At 37.3% G+C, this 23,754-nt stretch overlaps 1 protein-coding gene across 3 annotated transcripts in view; it reads right to left on the bottom strand.

The window, feature by feature from the left end:
- Positions 1-23,754, bottom strand: part of VWA8 (von Willebrand factor A domain containing 8) — a 369,390-nt gene that overhangs the window by 179,504 nt on the left and 166,132 nt on the right. For all 3 annotated transcript variants that reach the window (XM_059995512.1, XM_059995513.1, XM_059995514.1), the window contains one exon: positions 10,009-10,085. In XM_059995512.1, the coding sequence (XP_059851495.1) occupies positions 10,009-10,085 (77 nt within the window). The remainder of the gene's footprint in view (positions 1-10,008; positions 10,086-23,754) is intronic.

Genomic DNA, 23,754 nt, shown 5'->3' with positions numbered 1-23,754 from the left:
ACATGGCTAGTACTTTAGTGAGGTACTTACTAAAGTGCTACTATCACGAAAATACTATTTGATCAGCATGACAAAGTCAAGAAGCAGCACACTGCAGTGGTTAGAACATAAGGCTGAAGCCAGACTGTATGAAGACAGCTGTGTGACCTCAGACAAGTTTTCTAACCTCTCTGTGCCTCTGTCCTCATCTGCAAAACTGGGATGGTAACAGTACTGAACTCAGAGTTGTGTGCAAAAACGAGTTGCAATTTGAAAACAGTGTAGAACAGTGCCTAGCACAGAGTAGCTGCTAGTTACATGTTTGTTAAATGAAAAAGCAAAAATAGTACAGAAATTTAAATGGATTTGGAGTCAAAAATTATTACAAACCTAAATATCTACATGGAAAAGTTAGAGGTAGTGGCATAATTCATTCTGTAAGAAAAGGCAGTAGAAGGCATTCTTAGTGGGAAAACTACCATCTAACTGCTGATAAAAATGTTTCTAAAATAGCCTTTCCAAGTTCATAATGCGGAAGATGAGACAGAAGGAGTATCCCGGCAGCCTATGACATCAGACACATCTCCAGTTCTCTATTGCTCTTATCAGAATGTCTTGATGGATCAATAATATTTTTTTCCATGAAACTTCAAAAAAGCTTTTAGCTTTTCTATTTCTTACCGATACATCTATTTGCCCTTTGGGACTTCGTGAATTTCAAAATTTATACAGTCACATTCAGTTTTCTTCAGATTGAGGAAAGCCTTGTATGCTGAATTATGCTGGGCTTTTGAAAGCATGTCATCATTCGCTCCAGGATATTTGATATGGAGAAGGTCAGTGCTACAGTTTTACACTTCCTTTTATCTCATTTGATTTCATAAAGAAAAAGTATACAAAAATATGACAGGGGAAAGACAAGGGTTTTAACAATAACCATCTACAGTGCAATGCAGTCGTCCTCCCCTTGTTCTCTCTTCTTTTCTCCTCAGCCTCCATACAGTTATCAACCTAAAATTAGCCAGTTAAACCCACTTCACCACTTCCCTTCTTCCCGTTTTCATTGCCAGTATGTTTGTTTGGCTCCAACAATTTTATCTGGATTACTGCAATCACCTCCTAGTGTTCTCTGTGATTCAAGTCTCATCTGACCCTGATCTACCCACAGACTATGGTCCTAATGATCTTGCTTTAATGCCATCACATTGCACTCAGGATAAAATCCAACCTCAGCAAGGCCCATGAAGTCCCCACAAGGTCCACATCTTCCTCTTGGCATCAGCTCTTGCATCTACCCACATACATTCCATGCTACCCAAGCTGCCTTCACGTCCTACTTTTAGACAGTTTGTTTTCTTTTTCTTTTTTTTTGCGGTACGCGGGCCTCTCACTGTTGCGGCCTCTCCCGCTGCGGAGCACAGGCTCCAGACGCACAGGCTCAGCGGCATGGCTCACGGGCCCAGCCGCTCCGCGGCATGTGGGATCTTCCCGGACCGGGGCACGAACCCGTGTCCCCTGCATCGGCAGGCGGACTCTCAACCACTGCGCCACCAGGGAAGCCCTAGACAGCTTGTTTTCAGTAACTGCAATGCCTTGTTCTGTGTTCTGCACTTAGAAAACTCCTACTTATCCCTAAAGACTCAGTTTGAGTGCCACCTTCTCCAGACCCTTCCACCAAATCACATGCATACACTCAGAGGGTTGGGTACCTCTCTTCAAGGGTCCCACAGAACCTGCACATGTTTCTTTCTTGGCTTATATACAACACTGTATTATAAATGTTGATGTATTCTCACCCACTGACAAGCAAGCAAGCACATCTAGTCAAAATCAAGATCATCATCTATACAGTCAGCCCTCCACACCCACAGGTTCTGCATCTAAGGACTCAACCAACTGTGGATTGAAAACATTTGAAAAAAAAAATCTTAAAGTTCCAGAAAGCAAAACTTGAATTTGCTGTGAGCCAGCCACTATTTATATAGCATTTATATTGCATTTATAACTATTTATATAGCATTTACATTGTATTAGGTATTATAAGTAACCTAGAGATGATTTAAAGCATATGGGAGGACATGTGTAGGTTATATGCAAATACTATGCCATTTTATATAAGGGACCTGAGCATCCTTGGATTTGGGTATTCGTGGGGGTCCTGGAATCAATCCCCTACAGATACTAGGAATGACTGTACATCATCCGTGCCCCCAAACAGCTATGGGCAAACAACAGGAATCTAATAAATACAAATTAGGTGAAATGAATTAATATATAATGAATAAGCCTGACTCCTGCCTTCAAAAAATTCCTTATTTAGTTGGAGAGGCATGACTGGGGAAGGGGGTATAGACATAAGATATAGAAATTATAATGCAAATCAGAGTGAGAGGAAGTGGGCCATGTGGCAAGAAACTAATACTTATGAGTTAGCCTGAGTATTTAGGGACCTAAAATGTGCCAGACATTGTGGCTGGTCCTTGGCAAACATTTTCACCTAATTTTCACAACCATCTTGAAGGGTATTATTATTTCAATTTGGTAGGTAAAGAAATCAGGACTCAAGGAGTTCAAGGCCACATAAAAGTTAATGGTAGAACCTAGGGGCAGGAATAAAGACGGAGATGTAGAGAATGGACTTGAGGACATGGGAAGGGGGAAGGGTAAGCTGGGACGAAGTGAGAGAGTGGCATGGACATTTATACACTACCAAATGTAAAATAGATAGCTAACAGGAAGCAGCTGCATAGCACAGGGGGATCAGCTCGGTGTTTTGTGACCACCTAGAGGCGTGGGATAGGGAGGGTGGGAGGGAGACGCAAGAGGGAGGAGATAAGGGGATATACGTATATGTATAGCTGATTCACTGTTATAAAGCAGAAACCAACACACCATTGTAAAGCAATTACACTCCAATAAAGATGTTTAAAAAAATCTAAATGATTAAATTTTTAAAAATTATTAAAGTTTTTAATAATCATAAAAAAAGTTAATGGTAGAGACATAATTTTATCTTTTAAAATCCATGTTCTTTCTATCACAATGGTACAAATTCAGTCCTGTGGAGTTTCAGAGGAGGGAACAAATACACCCAGAATGACAAATCAGAAAAGTTCCATGCAGAAGTAACAGTGGACCAAATCTTGAAGTATTCGGGGAGAAACAGAGTATATTTTAGAGGGAAGAATAAAGACAGGTATGCATATAACTTCAAAACTTGTGAGTAGGACAGAGAATGGTTCAGTCTGGAATAAGTTGAGCATACATTGGGAACATCTCACTGAAGAGAAAGTTGGGACTTTGCTGGGGGACCTGAAAACTCTATACTTACAATGGGCACCAGTATTAGAAAAATAAACAAGCATATGGGTCATGCTAATGACTGGACCTGCGCCGTCGTCTTCTTATATGAAGGGTAGCGGATGAAAAAAATCTGGTAACATAAGAATTTCAAAACTAAGATAATTCTGATTTTAATACAGAAGTATATTTTTATCCAAAGAGGAAATATAGCTACAGAAGTTGACATATCAAGTGTCTTCTTTAATGTCAAATTAACATACTATTGTGGGAAAAGAAGTAAATAAATACACTTCACAAATGTGAGCCATGTAGTCTCCTCTGCTTGAAATATATACCGTAAAAGTCATTATACTCATTAATCTTTTAAATTATCTAAATCATACTCTTAGGACAACAGCTTGATTTTAACTAAAAACATGAATTGCCTAGCTTGCTCATTTTATGAGATCTGATCATTAAAACATAAGACGGCCAGACTCCGAAGTACGTTGGTTGTATGTTTTCTTCATGTATGTTTGGTGACGGTTTTACTTATCAAGATTATGTTTTGAATGGCACATAACCAATTTTGTTGGAATGCATCCATAAACTAAATTCAGTGTGACTGATTACTTAGATGGTAACATTGCAAATCCATTAAAAGGAATCTGAAATTGACAGAGTTAATGACATTAAATAGGTCACCCACAGATCAGAGAAGTTCCAAACATTTTTTTTGACTGCTATTTTTAGATCTTTTAAAACATATGTTTCTCTTAAGGCAATTTCATGAGCTTTAATTTTATGACAAATATAGTCATAAAGTTGTACATAATAAAGAAAAAAACCGTCCACATTGAAATTAGTGGGAATGTCAGTCTATTTAATGAAAATCCTTTAATAATATATATTTTAAACACAAATGGAGATTTTTTTACTTCCAACTTTACATAACAAATTAAATATCAAATACTGACAGAGGTACCCCAGTATCTAAATGAGTAGATATTTTATTTGTAATACTATCATCAATCAATGATATAGCAATGAGTGATATAAGCAAAAATAATAAAAATCTGTAACTTTGAAAATTTTATTACATTTTGAATTTAGAAAGTTTTTTCATAGAAAATATATTTATGTAGCCAATATCAGAATTACCATGGGATATAATCAGCAGGTACTTCTTTACTATTTATGAATTATTTGTTACTTTTCAACAAAAGATTGATATAAGGGACATTCTAGGTAGAAAGTAAAGCATAGTACAGTTGGCCCTTTGTATTCACAGTTTCTGCATCATGCATCAATCAATCTCAAATTGAAAATATTTGGGACAACAAAAATTTCCAGAAGTTCCAAAAAGCAAAACTAGAATTTGTCATGTGGCAAATATTCACACTACATTTACACTCTATTTACAACTATTTATATAACATTTACATTGTATTAGGTATTGTAAGTAATATAGAGATGATTTAAAGTATATGGGGGGATGTGCACAGGTTATATGCAAATACTGCACCATTTTATATAAGAGACCTGAGCATCTGTGGATTATAGCATCCATGGGGGTCCTAGAACCAATCCCCTACAAATAATGAGGGATGACTGTATCTCTAATCTTCTAAACTTTCTAAAGCACATTGAATACTGTCTTCTTCTTGCCTATTCAAAGATATTAGAATAAAGACCTAAGAGATATTAAAAATGACCTTGTCAACTTCTATTACTCAGAGATGAGAAAACCAAGACTCAAAAAGAGATTCAAATATAGACAGCCTCAAACACATATAAAGGTTGAAAATCCATTAATCATTCATATAAAAAAGTTTAAAAATAAACAGCATTTTAAATCCAAAGAAAATAAAAGAAAGGGCATAATAAAGATAAAATCAGAAATTATTGAAATAGAAAAGAAACATACAAAAGAGACATTCAACAGTGCCAAAAGTTGGTTGCTTGAACAGACCAATAATACTGATAACTCCTGGCAAAACCGATCATGAAAAACAGAGAGAAGGCAAATAACCAATACCACGAATAAAAATGATAATATCATTTCTGGGCCTAAGGACATTGAAATATCGTAAAGTGGTATTATAAACAACTTTATGCCAATAATTAGAAGACAAGGAATAATTCCTAGAAAAATAAGATTTATTAAAACTTCTTTTTTTTTAACATCTTTATTGGAGTATAATTGCTTTACAATGGTATGTTAGTTTCTGCTTTATAACAAAGTGAATCAGTTATACATATGTTCCCATATCTCTTCCCTCTTGCATCTCCCTCCCTCCCACCCTCCCTATCCCACCTCTCTAGGTGGTCACAAACCACCTAGCTGATCTCCCTGTGCTATGCTATTGTAAATAGAGCTGAATGAACATTTTGGTACATGACTCTTTTTGAATTATGGTTTTCTCAGGGTATATGCCCAGTAGTGGGATTGCTGGGTCGTATGGTAGTTCTATTTGTAGTTTTTAAAGGAACCTCCATACTGTTCTCCATAGTGGCTGTATCAATTTACATTCCCACCAACAGTGCAAGAGTGTTCCCTTTTCTCCACACCCTCTCCAGCATTTATTGTTTCTAGATTTTTTGATGATGGCCATTCTGACTGGTGTGAGATGATATCTCATTGTAGTTTTGATTTGCATTTCTCTAATGATTAATGATGTTGAGCATTCTTTCATGTGTTTGTTGGCAATCTGTATATCTTCCTTGGAGAAATGTCTATTTAGGTCTTTTGTCCATTTTTGGATTGGGTTGTTTGCTTTTTTTTTATTGAGCTGCATGAGCTGCTTGTAAATTTTGGAGATTAATCCTTTGTCAGTTGCTTCATTTGCAAATATTTTCTCCCATTCTGAGGGCTGTAACTATTAAAGATAATGAATTATAAGCAAAAGGCCTGTTTACAATGAATGTGATGGTGACACAGACCCAAGAATAATTACTAAGTACATGTTACATTTCTTTGCTTCCTTTCTTGCTGCTTGTATTAACTAACCTTCATAATCTACAATCAGAATTAATTGAGCTAGCTCAGCCTAATGTATCTTTCTTTAAAAATATTCTAATGTCCAATATACAGAAATCTAAAAACTGCCTCACCATACAAAGGGACCCTCATATAAAGTGACTTCCATATTTCTGAGCATAAATTTGAGGGCTGATTTCAACCTCTGAAGTCATCCTTAAGAGAAAAGTTGGTTTTCTGCTTGATTATTGTAAAATATAAAATTTAAATTCATTTGTCTTGGCTCTAATTTATAAGTGGCATTAGTATACGCTTCATTAAAACTTTCAAGTAATTACGTATTTTTAAGAGCACCACTAAACAGTACAGACTAAACACAATGAAACCAAAATGAAAGAGATAAAATAGCCACAAATAAGAATGAATAACTGCAATGCTCACTGTATCATCCTTAAAACATAAAATATAGGTCTTGCCACGTGTCTTGTGGCTCAAAAACTGGAACTGTGATATGTTACAAATAAGTTATTCAGGTGAAACTAGCAAACATTTTGATTCTTTCATTATTTCCCCCAAACTTTGTTCACGTAGGAAAAAAAACTGGTGGAAAGGCTTAAAGGTGAGGAAAAAAAGGAGTTATTTTTTTAGATTAAGTGGAACATGAAAGACTGAAATAATCACAAACAAGAACAGTATTACAGCTCCTTAAAGATAGAGATTATGTTTCTTATTTCTTTCCATATCTCCTAAAACACCTAGTCCTGTAATCTTGACATAGTAAATTCTTAAAAAAAGAAAAAAGGTAAGTTGAAATTCCTAGGTTTACATAAGGCGTAATTCATATAAAGAACTGTGAGATGATATGGGAATAGGCTAGAAATTTTCTGAAGCTATGTATTAGGTGAGCTACAGAAGTTTAGGAGTTGAGATGACCTTGCCATGCCCTATTAAGATTAGTAAATTAAAATTTGTACAAATTTTGTTAAATTTATTCCTAAGTATTTCATGTTTTTATGCTATTATAAAAGGTATCTAAATATTTTAATTTTCCCATTGTCCATTGCAATTAGATAGGAATGCAACTGATTCTGTACGTTGACCTTGTATCCTGTGACCTAGCTCAATTTACTTTTTAGTCCTGATAGTTTTTTTCTTTTTTTTTGATTTCTTAGGGTTTTTAATATACACAATCATGTTGTCTCTAGACAATTTTACTTCTTCTGTTTAAACATATGTGCCATTTATTACTTTTTCTTGCCTTACTGCACTGGCTAGGACCGCTAGAATAATGATGAAAAGTGAATATCCTTGCCTTTTCCTCAATCATAGGAGGAAAGTATTTAGTTGTTTTTTTTTTTTTTTTACCATTAAATATAAGTTAGTTATAGGTTTTCCATAGAAGCATCTTAACAGGTTGAGGGAGTTTCCTGCTATTTGTAATTTGCTGTAACATTTTATCATGAATGAGCACTGCATCTCATCAAGTGTTTTCGTTTGTTTGTTTTTTGGCAATGACTGAAATGATCATATGGCTTTTCCTTTATGCTGTAAATAGAGTGAATTAAATTATTTGATTTCAAATGTTAAAACAACCTTATATTCCTGGGATAAAACCAGCTTGGTTATGATGTATTATCCTTTTTATATATTGTTGAATTTGATTTAATACTTGTTAAGGATTTTTGTTATCTATGCTCATGGTTAATACTGAACTGTGATTTTCTTATATTATGCAGGTTTGCTGGTAAAAAATACTCTGTTTTTGTTCATCCAAGAATGTCTGCATTTCTAAAGAATGTTTTGCCAGATATACTATTGTATACTGACTTTTTTTTCTTCTTTTGGCTCTTTAAAAACAACTATTTCACTGACTTGTGGTATTTATTTCTCATGACAAGTCAGTCATCATTTTTATGATTTTCCTCCTATATGTAATATGTCTTTTTTTCACTGGCAGCTTTAAAGATTTCCTTTTCAATTTTCAACAATTTGATTATAATGTACTTTATTGTGGTTTCCTGCTTATCCTGCTACAGGTTCATTGAGCTTCCTGGATTGGTGACTTCATGTTTTCATCAAATTTGGAAATTTTTTCACCATTACATCTTTAAATATTACTCTGCCCCGTTCTTTGTCCTTTTTTTTGAAACTCTAATTGCCCATATGTGAGACTGATTTTTTAAGGTTGCTATTTCTGTACTGAGAATTCCTAATCATTCCCTCATTATGTTTATTCCCCCTTTATATGCCCTTTATATGCTTGAACATATTTAAGGCAACTGTTTTACAGTCCTTGTCTGCTAATTCTATCATCTGTCATTTTAGGGTCTATTTCTATTGACCATTTGGGTCTATTTTCTGCTTATCTGTATGCCTAGTAATATTCTATTGAATGCTTCATATTGTGAATGCTCTGTTGTTAAATGTTTGGATTTTGTAGTCTTCTTTCATTGCTCGGTAAGTTTGTTTAGCTAAGCAGTTAATTCACGTCAGCTTGATTTTTTTCAAAACATTTTCCCCCAACATACATCCCCTTAACTTTTAAAATCATTTTGTATGAGAAAAACTTACAAAATAGGGTTAAATAGCAAACATCCTTGTTTTTTCAAGTGTTATTTTCAAACTTATTAAGGGTAGGCATAAAGTAGCTTTTACTCTAGGGGCAGATTGATCCTACTTCTAATGCATAAACTTTACAGGATATCTTATGAATACCAGGAGTAAGTTTAATGAAGTCTCTTAACCATGTGGGAACTCTGGTAATTGTTCAGCTCACCAGTCCCTAGTGGTTGTTCCTTTCCCAGTGTTTGTGAGTCTTGTCCAGTTTTATAGTTCTTTACTGTGGTAGGACTAACCTGGTATTAGTTACTCCATCACAGCCAGAGGTGTAAATGCCAAGAAGGAGTTTTTGACCATCTCTCAGCTTCACTTTGGTCCTCTTCTCTTTCTCCTTTAGTCCACTAACTCTACCTTCTTTTCTCCTACATTTTCCTCTCAAGAACACATCATTATTTAGTGAAAGGATCCAAACCAGAAACCAATTCTTGTAACTCAATCCAGTGTTATTTCCACTACACAATATTTTTGTTAATTTCCTGGGATTAAAACAATAACAATTCAGTCTACTTTTAAGTTGCTTATTACTTGGTATATTCCTTGATTTATTTTTTTTTCTCTCTCCCCTTTGGTGGATCTGCTGCTTATATTTTATCTTTAAAATATTCAGAACAGGTTCATTGATAAAGCTAAAAACAATCCATGTTGAGAAAATCTATTTGATTAAAAGCTATCCCTGGACCAGCATTCTAACCACGCAAAATTAAATAATCTACCTCAAGGAAGGCAAGGAGACTAATAACTTACTGCTTCATAGTTTTGCCTTCCTTATCTCACACCTGAGATTCATATAGCTTATGTTTCTTGTGAGCTATTTGAGCTTCCTGTTAGAGAGTGGGCTTAGTCTCTACATATTTTTCTTCTAATTTAGAAGCCTTTATGTTGATGAAAACTGCTTCCTGAATGTAATGTTCATCACTCTTTGTCCACAAAGTATCTATTAATTCATGTTTATAAAGCATTAGTAACTTTAAAAATAAATTTTGCATGGTTTTATTACCTTTTAAGGAGAGGAGAGATAACAGTAGGAGGAACAGAAATTAAACTGGTGTATTAAAAATGGGCCTTTAAGAAAGTATTTTTAAATTGTACTGGGAGCAAAATAAATGACTAAACCAGATCTTAAGAGGTTGTAGGTTTTATCCTCTTACCTGTGCAGCTGGATATATTCTCGAGGTCTGTTGAGCAGGTGAAGGAATCTATCAACAATCTTGTTTTTTCCTACGCCCTGTAATTACACAAAGAAGCATTAAAAGTAACTTTTGTCTGGAGGTAAAACAAACCAGAAGAATCTCTTACCAAAACCTACTTACTGTTTTAGCTTATTGTTAATGAAAACCAAACGAGTGAACGTATATAGCACACCTTCTATGACATAAAGGTTTTTTCAAAAAAAATTTTACTTCTAAATACAGTAGCTCTAAGTTCTTATTTAAAAGGATATTCATAATTATTTTTAACCTTCTGTGACTTGTTTTTTCTATTCTATAATTTTACACTGAAGTGCAGACATTAGAGCAGAATATTATCTATTTCAGATGTGAAGAATGGCATTAAAGGAAATCAAATAAGTGTAAAAACAATGATTTTTTCTAATCAGCTCTTCAGAAGTGTGGTTTTAGTTATATAAAGATAAATACAATACTGTACTTCTGTTTTAATCAAACACTAATTTCTTCTCCTTTTATCCTACTTTTTAGTCCTTTAAAACCTTGGAAACCTAAAATTATAACCAGGGTTTATTAATAAGTCTCAACTGTATCTGCTCTTCCTAGAAATGCCCTCATTTCCTTACCACTTACTGATGGCGAGAGTTGCTGTCCTTTCGTAGCGGACAGACTGTTAGAAATGGAATCCATTCCCATGCTACTGCTCCATTTTAAAGTCTTCACTTAGAGGTGGAATACTCTATTAATGGGATGTAAACCTTTTAACAAGTGGGTTGTGTGGGAAGAGTAGAAGTAGTTAAAAAAGCTGAGTTCTGTAACATATGTTCCAGCAATAAATAACACATTGATTTCTTATAATGTTCACATTCGAACGTACGGTAAAATAGCCATGTGGGCTTTAAATGGCGTGTCGCAATCAACGTAAAATTTTAAGTAAATAAATTCAGCTGAGTAAAATGTGTGTTGCTATATCAGCTCTGTTCAAGAAACCTAGAGAAAAACATATATCATAAATGCATTGTAATGTCAGAAATACAAAGGATTTCTTGAAAGAAACAAGTCATGAAAAACTACTATGGGGAGGTCCTGCTCCCTCCCCACTTGCAAGATTACAGAATCAGCCATGCCTTTTCAAACTCCTCCTGAGCACTGTTTTAGGAGCGTACAAGGCCCACAAAGGTAGGACAACGCAATGTGAAGTCCCAAGCTGCCACTAAGAAGCTCTTTTGCTATGTCTTCTTTAAATGCGTTTAAAGAAAAAATTCAACTGAGTAAATTTTAAAGATCTTTTTTTTTTAAGTAAATTTATTTATTTATTTTTGGCTGCGTTGGGTCTTCGTTGCTGTGCGCAGGCTTTCTCTAGTTGTGGCGAGTGGGGGTTTCTCTTGCTGCAGAGCACAGGCTCTAGGCGTGCAGGCTCAGTAGTTGTGGTTCGTGGGCTCAGTAGCTGTGGTGCGCGGGCTCAGTTGCTCTGCGGCATGTGGGATCTTCCCAGACCAGGGCTCGAACCTGTGTCCCCTACACTGGCAGGCAGATTCTTAACCGCTGCACCACCAGGGGAGCCCCTAAAGAGCATATTGACTTTATTCAGTGATTCATGTATTGGGCAGCATCCCATCTAGCAGATAGAAAGGAGCTCTGAGGAGCTGTACAAAATGAAAGACTTTTATAGGCAGAAGGGAGCTGGACAAGGAAGTTATACTAGCAAAATTGTTATACTAGGTTGGGACAAGGTCACTTTCCTTTAGGGGAAGGCAGGGGGTCTATCAGGCAAATAACCTCACTAGTGCTGACCAGTGATTCCTCATTGACTGGTTTAAAATTCCATTTCTGGGAGAGGCTGAAACGGTTACCTAGTTAAGTCTGGGTTTTGTGACGTAGGATTTAGCATAGGTGACTCCATCTGGGGCCAGTTGTCTTGTTTTTAACAAAGGTTAGGGTCTTCAGAACTCCAACCTCAGACATCTTCTAGTTCCATATACTGTCTCTGGAAATCTCACCCACTCCCTCCCACTCTCTTGACTTCAGTCATCACGTATGGCTCACACTTCTTTCCTAAGCTCTAGCTGAGATGAGATTCCCTATTCCTAATTGTCAACTGAACTTCTGCACCAGATGTTCATACTAAACTCATTATGCTTCCACCCAGACTTACTCTTCTTTTTTCTTAACCCCAATATATCAGTATTGTCATGTACCCAGCTGCTCAATGAATGAATCTCGGAATGTTTTTGTCTATCTTTTCCCTGATCTCATTCAAACTGTCACTAGAATCTTTGTAGTCTCTATTTGAAAAACTTTTTTCCTTCCTTCCTTCTTTCCTCCTTCCCTCCTTTTCTTTCTTTCATTCACTCTTTCTTTCTTCTTTCCTTCCTCCCTCCCTCCCACTCTCTCTCACTCTTTCTCTCTCCCTTTCTTTCTTTCTTTCCTTCCTTCCTCCCTCCCTCCTTTCTTTCTTTCTTTCTTTCCTTCTTTCTTTTTCTTTCTTTCTTCTTTCTTTCTTTCTTTTTCTTTCTTTTCTTTCTTTCTTTCTCTTCTCTCCTTCCTCCCTTTCTTATCTCCCTTGTCTAATTTATCAACTGTTTTAGCACCTAATGTTATAGGTACTGCACTAGCTGAGTAGGATACAACGGTAAATAAAATAGCTACAGCCCCTGAGCCACACTCATAGCTTACAATCTAGTAGGAAACACAGACAATTAAGCAAACATAATAGATATACATGTGATAAGTGTGCTGCTGTGGGACATCCAAAAGGCTTGAAGACTTAACTAAGGGCTCAGGAAGCCCCACTATGCACAGTGATATTTCAGTTGAAATATCAAGGAATTAAAGAGGTAAAGGAAGGAGCAGAAAGAGGAGTGTTCCAGGAAGGGAGAACCATATGTGTAAAGACTTGTGGGTACTAGTGAGCTGGAGAGCTGGACAGGTCTGAGGGATGTCAAGCAGCAAGAATGAGGAAGGGTGAGAAAGGAGGCTAGAGCAGGAGGCAGGGTCTAGCTCTGGAAGTCTTGGAAGCCACGTAAAAGCATTTGGACCGCTTCCTGAAAGCACCAAAAGGCCACTGAAGCAGAGGAGTAATAGGATCAGATTTTCATTTTTGGAAAATCACTCTGGTGAAATGATCTGGCAGAGAGCAAGACTGAAAGCAAAGGAAAGCCATTTGGAAATTCCTCAGAAAGCTCAGGCAGGAGATGAAGGTGGCTTAAAGTAAGGAGCAGAGAGAAATGAATGTATTTAAGAGAGATTTAAGGGAAAGAACTAACAGGACTTGGTGATGGATTGGATGTGGGGACGAGGAGCTGGACAAATCAACCTTTCTGTCTTGGGCCACAGGGTGGAAGGTGATGCTGCTTACGACACAAGAAATAGGGGCGGGGAAGTGCATTTGCTGGGTGGGAGAGGAAAGTCTAGTTTTTAAAAAGGCAGTTTATGGGCTTCCCTGGTGGCACAGTGCTTGAGAGTCCGCCTGCCGATGCAGGGGACACGGGATCGTGCCCCGGTCCGGGAAGATCCCACATGCCGTGGAGCGGCTGGGCCCGTGAGCCGTGGCCGCTGAGCCTGCACGTCCGGAGCCTGTTGCTCCGCAACGGGAGAGGCCGCAACAGTGAGAGGCCCGCGTACCGCAAAAAAAAAAAAACAAAGGCAGTTTAACTGTGAACATGTTCACTTTGCAGTGCCTGCTTCCCATATCTGCTCGTTCCTGTCTAATTCGCTCTCACTACTCCAGGGAAGCCCGTCATCATCGTGCTCTGACTCCTAGAAAGGGTCCTCTTTGGTCTCGCCTCCGGACTTACAACCGGCCAGTCCACACTCTGTTTAGCTCTTTTTCTAAAACAGAGATCTCATAAGGTCATTTCTGGCTTCATTTGAAAAGCTCTGATTATTCCTTCAAGGAAATGCTAAAAGCATGACCTAGGAAGGAATTTCTGTCAATATCCTGAGCAAAAAGAAACAGTTAAAGCAATTTGCTCTTTCCAGTCATCATTTTCACCTAGAACAGAAAATCCTCAGGATTACTTTTAATTGAATAAATACATAAATAGTATCTTATTCTTCCATTATAAAAACTACACATGTTCATTTTTCTTAACTGGAAATTTCGAAAACAAAACACTACCCAACGTGCAGCTGCCAAAGTAAATCTGTTTCATTTTGTTCCTGTGCATGTTTATCTTTACTAGTCATTATTCTGTATATACAATTTGTATCGTTTAATTTTAAAAAGCACAAAATAAATAGTTTTTACATCATAATTGACTCTTACTGAGGAAAATATTTAGTGAGTGAAAATTTAAAAAGAGAGAAGCAACCTGTAGAATGAGAGATTTTAAAAACTACAAATTGTCGGGCTTCCCTGGTGGCGCAGTGGTTGAGAGTCCGCCTGCTGATGCAGGGGACACGGGTTCATGCCCTGGTCCAGGAAGATCCCACATGCCGCAGAGTGGCTGGGCCCGTGAGCTATGACCACTGCGCCTGTGCGTCTGGAGCCTGTGCTCCTCAACGGGAGAGGCCACGACAGTGAGAGGCCCGCGTACCGCAAAAAAAAAAAACCACAACAAACTACAAATTGTCTCATAAGGATGATGCTTACTGTTATCATTAGCGTTCCATCCCATTGTGTTCTTTGTGACAACATACTAGAAAGAAGGACCTTCACAGAGGTAGGAGTCACACGGCCCTTTACAGGGTTAGGAGGAAGAAGGGCTATATTCAGCCCCACAGACACGAGGACAGGAGGTAAACCTGCTACCAGCTTCTGTGAGAGGAAGGATCAGAGACATGACTTCAAGAACTTTGAAAGATTTTGGGACTCCTTCAACGTTCTCAGGCTCATTATTTCAGTTACCCTGTTTCCTCAGAGAGATCATAAGCAAAATCCTGTAAAGAAAAAGAGCTTGCCTTCCTGGACTAGAAGATACAGGACTGGGAAAGTCAATCCATATCTGTCAAGGGGGGCAAGAAGCAGAGTAAAAGAAAAGGGCTAAAGAGGAACGGAGAGCAGACAAGAGAAAATGGGTCTCGGGGTGGGATCTGGGCTAAGAGTAATTGTCCTGGGACGGAAATGTTGAAGGATCCCTCACAGCGGATGAACTTGCAAGCGTGCCATGGTGGCCCTCTGCCAAGTCTCACCCAACGAGCAGCCAGCCGTCTCCAGAACCTTTGTGCTGCTGCTTCTTTGTGGAGGTTGTTTTTTCTGACTCATTTAGGCTGCCTTTCCCCATCTCTCTGCCATCTTCCACTCACTCCTTAGTGTTCTGATGAAATGTCCCAGCTTCTCTGAAGCTTTGCCTGACTGTCCCAATGCTTTCTCTCTTTCAACTCAGAGCACCAGCATGGTTTCCTCTTCACGTCCCTAAACAACTGTCTTTCACAGGCCTCACCACACTGTACCTTAGTGATGTGTCAGGTGCCTCGGCAGAAAGACACACTCCTGGAGGCCGGGATCGGCCCTCTTCCGTGTCTCTCTCACCGGCACGCACATGTAACCTGCAGATAATAACTATTAACATCTGAGGAAAGACGGGATGCAAAGGAAAGGGCAGTTGTATGATGTGCTCTTGCTAAAGGAGGTAGAAACCTCCTTCCAGAACATTCTGCTCCCTTTGTGTCAACAAAGAGGAGGAAGCTGGCATTTATGGAGCCCGCTGCTATACACAGACACACCCTTTCAGTGCTTTACCACTCAAATCCTCAAGCCAGCCATGTCAGTAGGAGGTAATGCTCCTGTTTTAGAGAAAAGCAAACTTAAGTTCTAAGCAATTAAGACCCTGCACACAATGGGATTTTGAAGGCAAATCCACTCTGACTTGAAAGATTGGGCTGTTTTCTGTTTCACTATATGGCAAAACAGAATGTCAGGAGGTAGCCTCCCTGAATTGCTTTACATGAGAGTTTATAGGCTAATGTCGTGGAGTCAAAGATCAGTTACTCCAAGATTATAAAATAGTCTAAAACATGTGTCCAGGAACTCCCTGTATGGTATCCAAGGTTCAGGAGGGAGAAGGTGAGGAAGTCAAGCTGGAACTTTTCTTCTGTAGTAACTTTTGAAACGGACACCAAGTGAGTGTTTGCCACAGCCGGTGTTCAGCTTTCCCTCATGGTCTCTGAAGCCTCTTACGTTTGGGCCTTCTTTCCAGTTCCCCTTAATTCTTCAATAATTTTCATAGCTCAGTTTGTATAATACTTAAAGACTTTTTTCATAGGGTCCTAATTTTCCTTTTAGAAAAGCTACTGTATGGATATCATCAACAAATACCTACTGCAGTCAAAAATAACAACGAGAAAACTAACATTACAACAAAATCAGGAGAAATAAATTGCGGCTGCTTTTCTATAACCATAAAATTTCCATCAAACGTTGAAACTTCTAATTCTTTGTCCAAAGTGCCTGAAAATATACTCCCTATACCAGCAGTTGGGAGACTCAGACAATAATCCCTCCTTAATCTGTCTCAGGTGCAGGTTTCTACTACCATCTTTATTCATTTGAATAAAGAGGGCCTAGATAAGCTGATCTCTAAACACTATCTTACTCTAATATTCTTTAATCCAATAACAAAACGAGAGGTCACTGCTTTATGACTCACTGGAAGTTTCTTGTTTTCCAAATTCTCTCAGTGAACATGCATTAGTTATGTAATCAGAAAAAAATTAAAACTAAATAGTACACAATCCCAACATTTCCATAAATGGGTTCCCTGTAACAGATTCAAAAAACGGTACCTGGAAGTCAGACAAAACAACACGCTTTTCAATTGCATTACCAGTTTGCATGGCTTTAAACATACTTATAAAGTTCCCTGGCAAAGTCAAAACCTCCTTTTCAAACAGGAATAATAAAATCCACCTCCCTGCAATTTCCCTTTGAAATAATGTGTTGCTATAAATGGCAAAGATATATTCTTTGCTAGTTTGGTCATTAGGTATGACCAAAGCATCCATAACAAATACTGTGGCAAAAAAAAATCAGTGTGTCTACAAAAGTAATACACAAATTCAGAACAAAGGCAAGAAAAATATTCACTAAGAAACACTGGACAGATAAACTGAATGTTAGAGAGAATGTGCAGCATGGCAAAGAATTTCCATATTGCAATTCAGGCAACTTCATAGCAAGAGGTTTGAGAAAGGATACAAATAATGTAATATAAAATAAAGATGAGTGTCATTATATTTGATGAAACCAAATATTTCATAGCCTTAGGACTCCTAGGCCGCTGTAGCTACTAGAAACAGGGCACATTTAGTTATCAAATTCCCTGCTGCCACTACTTGCTGGGGACACAGGCGGGAAAATTTCTGGACACACTGTTCAGCCCCTCTACAGATATTAGATAATTATTCTGGCATAGCAACATGGTATATTTCTGATGTGACACATTAGCAATCCGCCAGGACTCAGTTCAAATGATTAATTAACAAAATTCACACATTCTTTAATTTTGGCAATAAAATATTCACAGCATTTCAATACTAAATAATTCAACAAACATTTACTAAGCCTATACCAGGAGAAAACTAAGTCCATTAATTACAAGCCTCTAATTAATAGATGGTATGAGATACAAAGGATTATATAGAATTATGTAATAACAATGTGTATAGAGTCCTCCTTAGTGAGTATTAAATGTATGTTTACCGATTTTCATAGTGTATAAAAGATTTCAAAATTAAATGCTATGAAAATTCAGGAAAAAAAGGCTGGGAAGAAATTCAGAAAGAAATTTCTAGGGCTTCCCTGGTGGCGCAGTGGTTAAGAATCCACCTGCCAATGCAGGGGACACGGGTTCAGGCCCTGGTCCGGAAAGATCCCACATGCCGCATAGCAACTAAGCCCGTGCGCCACAACTACTGAGCCTGCACTCTAGGGCCCACGAACCACAACTACTGAGCCCCTGTGCCACAACTACTGAAGCCCATGCGCCTAGAGCCCGCGCACTGCAACAAAGAGTAGCCCCTGCTCACCGCAACTAGAGAAAAGCCCTCACGCAGCAACGAAGACCCAACGCAGCCAAAAATAAAATAAATTTGTTAAAAAAAAAAAAGAAATTTCTAGCCTGGAAGAAATGAATATGGTTTAATTTCATTATGTAAATTAATCAAGAAGTTAAATTGGCTTAATGAAATTTACTTTAGAAGATACTTCCTCGTTGGAAGTTCATTGATATTGGTATAATTCTGATAAAATGTTTATATTCATGAAAGTGGGTCAATACCTCTAAGGATAAAGAGAACAGGAGAATGTATCTTTCAACTTTCAAAGGGACTCAGGAGGTACATCAACTACGTGCAGTGATCATGCTTTGTCTGTATGCTGACTGACACAAACCAACTGTAAAATGACACTTTGGAGATAACTGAGGAAAACAGGGTATCAGAGTATATTAAGGGGTTATTATTAACTTGTTAGGAGTAATAATGGGATTGTGATCATATCAGAAATAAAAACTGAGCTACTGTAAGAAAAATGCATTATGTAAAAGAATGATGTATTAAAAGATAACATATAGATAGTATGTTCAATACAGATAAAACAAGATGAACAAAATGCTGATAATTGTTGAAACTAAGTTATGGGTACAAAGGAGTTCATTATATACCCTACTTTTTATAGAACATATTAAAAAATTTCATAATAGAAAATTTTAAAATGCCCTGTACTCTGTATGTAAAGCATAGTTCCTGGCCTATTATAAGCACTCAACATAAGTGAGCTATTATACACTATTATTGTTGTTGTTGTATTACTAGTATGAGAGTTAGTGTGGTATGGTGAAAAAAGTGCATGAGCTTTGGAGATCTGAGTCCTAACTCAATCATTAACTAGCTATGTGATCTTGAGGAAATATTTTAACCTCGAGTTTCAGTCTGCTTATTTGTGAAGTATGGAAAATAAAAATATTTATCCCAAAGCATTGCTGTAGAACTAAATGAAATGATTTTTAAAAGTATATTGGAAATTGTAAAACATAACAATTATTACTATTTTTAATCCTTGCTCATAAGAAATTTGTAATTCAATTATAGATGAAATTAAAAAATCACAACAACCTTAAGAGAAAGATGAATTAGATAGTGATAAAATACTATACACGTTCAGAGGAAAACAAGATTATTTCTATTTGGGGGTGTCTAAGACAGGCTTCATAGAGGAAAAAAATCCGAGCTCTTGAAAACTGTAGGATTTTCATAGGCAAAGATGAGGGGAAGAAGCACCATATGAAACAAACAATATGAAAAATGGCTGGGAGAGGGCTTCCCTGGTGGCGCAGTGGTTGAGAGTCCGCCTGCCGATGCAGGGGACACGGGTTCGTGCCCCGGTCTGGGAAGATCCCACATGCCGCGGAGCAGCTGGGCCCGTGAGCCATGGCCGCTGAGCCTGTGCGTCCGGAGCCTGTGCTCCGCAACGGGAGAGGCCACAACAGTGAGAGGCCCGCGTACCGCAAAAAAAAAAAAAAAAAAAAAAAAAAAAAAAAATGGCTGGGAGAACAAAAGGGCATAGTACACTTAGGGAGGCTAAGAAACTCTGATCTGGAAGAACTAGAACTATACAAGAAGTTTGGAACCAGGTCATAGGTTGTTTTGAGTGTTTCCCTATGAAAGAGATTTTATCTGATAGGCAAGGGGGAGCCACTTTCAACTTTTAGCAGGAAAATATTCATAAAATTAAGAGTTGCTTTCTAAGATTTATCTCACTGCTGATAGAGCAGAAAGTGCCATGGAACTGGAAAGAGTACCTAAAGCATCAGTACTCTAGAAATATAAAGCACATGAAAGTCAGACAGAGAAGGCCTCCCCTATGAAAATCAGCCAGAGCTGACTCTTTATTTTTTAAGGAAGACAAAATATATTAGAATTTTGGTAAAGGTAAAAAATATGGACTGTGGAATACAAGGACAGCTTAAGTATAAATATTTCACCAGAGTGCTATTATCCGGCAAAATGATACAAAGGACTCGCTTAAAATGGAAAAAAAAACCAAAAGGTTGACAAATCTGGCAAATTATTGGACTATATTCATGTAGAAGTAATTGTGAATTATTAGTTTTGCCTCATTAAATATAAATTAAATTTTGATGACTTGCTTTGCAATTTGTCTAACATCAGAAATCAGGAAACATTATATGCAGATGATTAAATTTTCATTTCTTAAAACAAATACTATGTATTTTAAAAATAATTCTTACGTAAGGGGGGTACCTGAGCATTTTAGAACGCCACATTACTAAAGTATTTCTTCCTTCAACCTCTCAAAACTTAAGTATTCTTATTCAGAAACAGAAGTTTATTCTTAAGGGTTTTTTTTTTTTTTTTGCGGTACGAGGGCCTCCCACTGCTGTGGCCTCTCCCGTTGCGGAGCACAGGCTCTGCACGCGCAGGCTCAGCGGCCATGGCTCACGGGCCCAGCCGCTCCGCAGCATGCGGGATCTTCCCGGACCGGGGCACGAACCCGTGTCCCCTGCATCGGCAGGCGGACTCTCAACCACTGCGCCACCAGGGAAGCCCTCTTAAGAAGTTTTTAAACAATAAAAACATTATGCACCTATAAGCTCAATCTATAACCCAAAATATTCACAACAAATACTTTGTATATCAAATAGAATATAGCTCTGCAAATCAAAAGAAAATAAGATATGGGGAGGAAGAAAGCTTATTCTTGAGTAGAGCTGTGACAAAAAAAAGCATTACTGGCTTGAAAGTAAATAGCCATTTCTCTTTTTTCCCTGTCAGTAAAGCTGAAATAAATAGAAAGTCATGCTATGATTCTTTTAAAAAGCCAGCATGAAACTCCTAATTGTATGAAAGGTACATGTGACGTTATAATTACAGTAGGTAGAATATAACGCATGTAGCAGCATACTAAAGTGGTTCTACGACAGGAAGCATCGTATACTTAGGGAGCATCAAACGTGTAATTTCAGGGCACCCTATCCCTTTTGGCTGACAGGCAGCAATTCTGCTTCATTTACTGGAGGGTCGATGTGCTGTGCCGTAACATCCCACAAAGAAAATCGGAAAGATTAAACGAAATAATTTTATTTCACCAAAAGAAGATGTGGCCTACTTTATTTTGCTATGATAAGTGATTTTATAGACTTGTTTTTAGCTTCCCAACTGTTATGAAACCTTGTCTAACGTCAAAGATTCTTAGAAAAGATAGTATGACATGGAAAGAAAAGATGGGATTTGGCTCAATAAAGATAATAAACCTTGAGATACCTCAAAATCAACACTTACTCCCTTTTATTTCCTCATTGTAAAAGTTACTACTGGTAACAGCAATCTTTCAAAACATCTCTAAATTGACAACTTTGCCTATTGAAAAGTTTCTTTCATGAACTTCAGCCAGTTTTTAGTTTGCAAACAGAAGGATGGGTAAACTGTATCCATCTATAGACAGTTTGTATTAACAGCATTCATTACACTTTATTGTATAATTATAACAACCCACTACTGGCTTCTCTGCCAATATTTAATCCCCAAAGCTTCAATTCTAACTGACTTGTTTTTTTGTTTTGGGGTTTTTTTTTGAGTAGTCATCATATAATGTTTTAGAAAGAGAAAAGGAGCCTGATCAATTGCTACAAATGGTTTACTTAGTTTCAAACTAAATCATGTAATTGAAATAGGTGTTTTCCAGATGGTTGTCACTTTTCATTTGAGGGAAAACACCAGTGACACTACCCGGGGACAGCTGAGCATCAGTAGACCTTAACTTACCAGCTGTAGCTTCACTTCCTGGTCTTTTTCTTTTTTCATTGTTTTGGTTCACAAGACGGATAAAGGGTGAAGATGAGAAGGTGTGTAAGATATTAAGGTACTGAAATACCACTGATAAATAAAGTAGGGTGTTTTCAAAGGTATCGACAGAGGACCTGAGTTACTATGACTGCAAAAGTACACACTCCTGAAAAAGATATCTCCTAGATGATCAGGACTCAGAGGAAAGCACGGGGAAAGAGAACATATAACTGCATACCAGTCCTTAGAAAAACACATCCCTGTGGGGCACTTGCTCTGCATTTGCTAGCAAATACTACAGGTGGCTCCTTCCCCCTCATACAACCAAATGGAAGAAATCAAGGGTCTAACCGTAATGACCCGTATGCTAAGTGAAATAAGCCAGATAGAGAAAGACGAATACTGCATGGTATCATTTATATGTGGAATCTTAAAAAGAAAAAAAAAGGTTGAACTCATAGAGACAAAGTAGAAAAGTGATTGCCAGGATCTGAGCAGTGGAGGAAATAGGGAGAGGTTAGTAAAAGGGTACAAACTTTCACTTATAAGGTGAATGAGGTCTGAGGATATATTAGTTTTACATATATATATATATATATATATATATATATATATATATATATAAGTTATATAATATGTAATATATATATTAGTAATATATATCATAATATATATTATATATTAGTATAATATGGTGCCTACAGTTGATAACACTGTATTGTATAACTGAAATTTGCTAAGACAGTAAAACTTAAATGTTCTCACACAAAAAAGGTAAATATGTGAGGTGATGGATATATTAATTAACTTGATGGGGGGAATCCTTTCAGAATGTACGGTTATATCAAATCATCACGTTGTACACTTTAAATACATTTTTTTTGTCAATTCTACCTCAATAAAGCTGGGAAAAAATATAAGTCTAACCACAGAATCTTGTTCATATCTTAACACAGGTGTTCGTTTTTGAAAACAAGTTTGAAAGGAACTGAAGTTGGCTAAAGTACTCAGAGTTTCTATTTAGATTTTAACCAGCCACCTTAAATCCAATTTTCACTCGCTGACTTGGTAAATGTAAGTATGTGCAAAGTTATATCTCATTTAATTAGCTAAATACTAATTAGCACTTAATTATTATTAGAAAAATTAAATAATTAGTGTTTCGTTATTCTGTCCTAGTGATAATGCTGCCAGTCTCTGATCAGATCCCATCAGTAATATAATCATACCCAGCTGTCTGGGCCACTGAAGTATTTTCTCTTACTCCCTAGATTCTGTCTTATTCACTGTTTCCTTCACCAAACAGTTGCAAATTTACTGAATAAGAAATTGAGTCAATTTGTCTTAGAATCTCCTGAAAATAAATCAAGTAAGCCTAAATTTTAAATTCATATTACTTCTAAATCATTTTGGCTATTCATTAGAAATTTATTCTAGGCAGTCCTCTAAAATATATTTGTTGAATGTCTAGTGTATGCAAGGCATCAGGGAGGTTGCAAAAATAACTAAGACTTATCAAGGGGCTCTCTCTTTTCAGTAGAGAGGTGGCAGGTGGACGCATAAGTTTGACAGAAGTCAAAAGAAATCTAGAAATGACGTGCTGTAGGAGTTCAGAGAATGAGGCCAAACCTTCAGGCTGCAGTGTTCAGGAAGACTTTATTAAAGAAGCATATTATGGAATATTACAGCCAGGGGGACCTTAGAAAACACCCATTCCAATCCTATCATTTTAGAGATAAGAAACAGAAAGAAAAGAAAAAAGACAAAGCCCTTTAAGGAGGAATAGCAATCTATCCAATATCACATACAGAGTTGAAAAATCTGCACAGGAAGATAGATCTCTGGGTTCCCAGCTTTCTGCTTTTCCACGACACCATACTGCCCTCTGAGATTGGAAGGATTTCAATAGGCAAAGATGGGAGAAAGAAGAGAGCACGCTGGTGACAATCAAAGGCTAAAATATAACACTGATAAGAAGGTATC

The sequence above is a fragment of the Delphinus delphis genome, chromosome 18, assembly GCF_949987515.2.
Source record: "Delphinus delphis chromosome 18, mDelDel1.2, whole genome shotgun sequence".
NCBI classification, from domain to species: Eukaryota; Metazoa; Chordata; class Mammalia; order Artiodactyla; family Delphinidae; genus Delphinus; species Delphinus delphis.
Note: the sequence above shows the minus strand (reverse complement) of the source record. Positions and strands in the feature narration are given on the sequence as shown.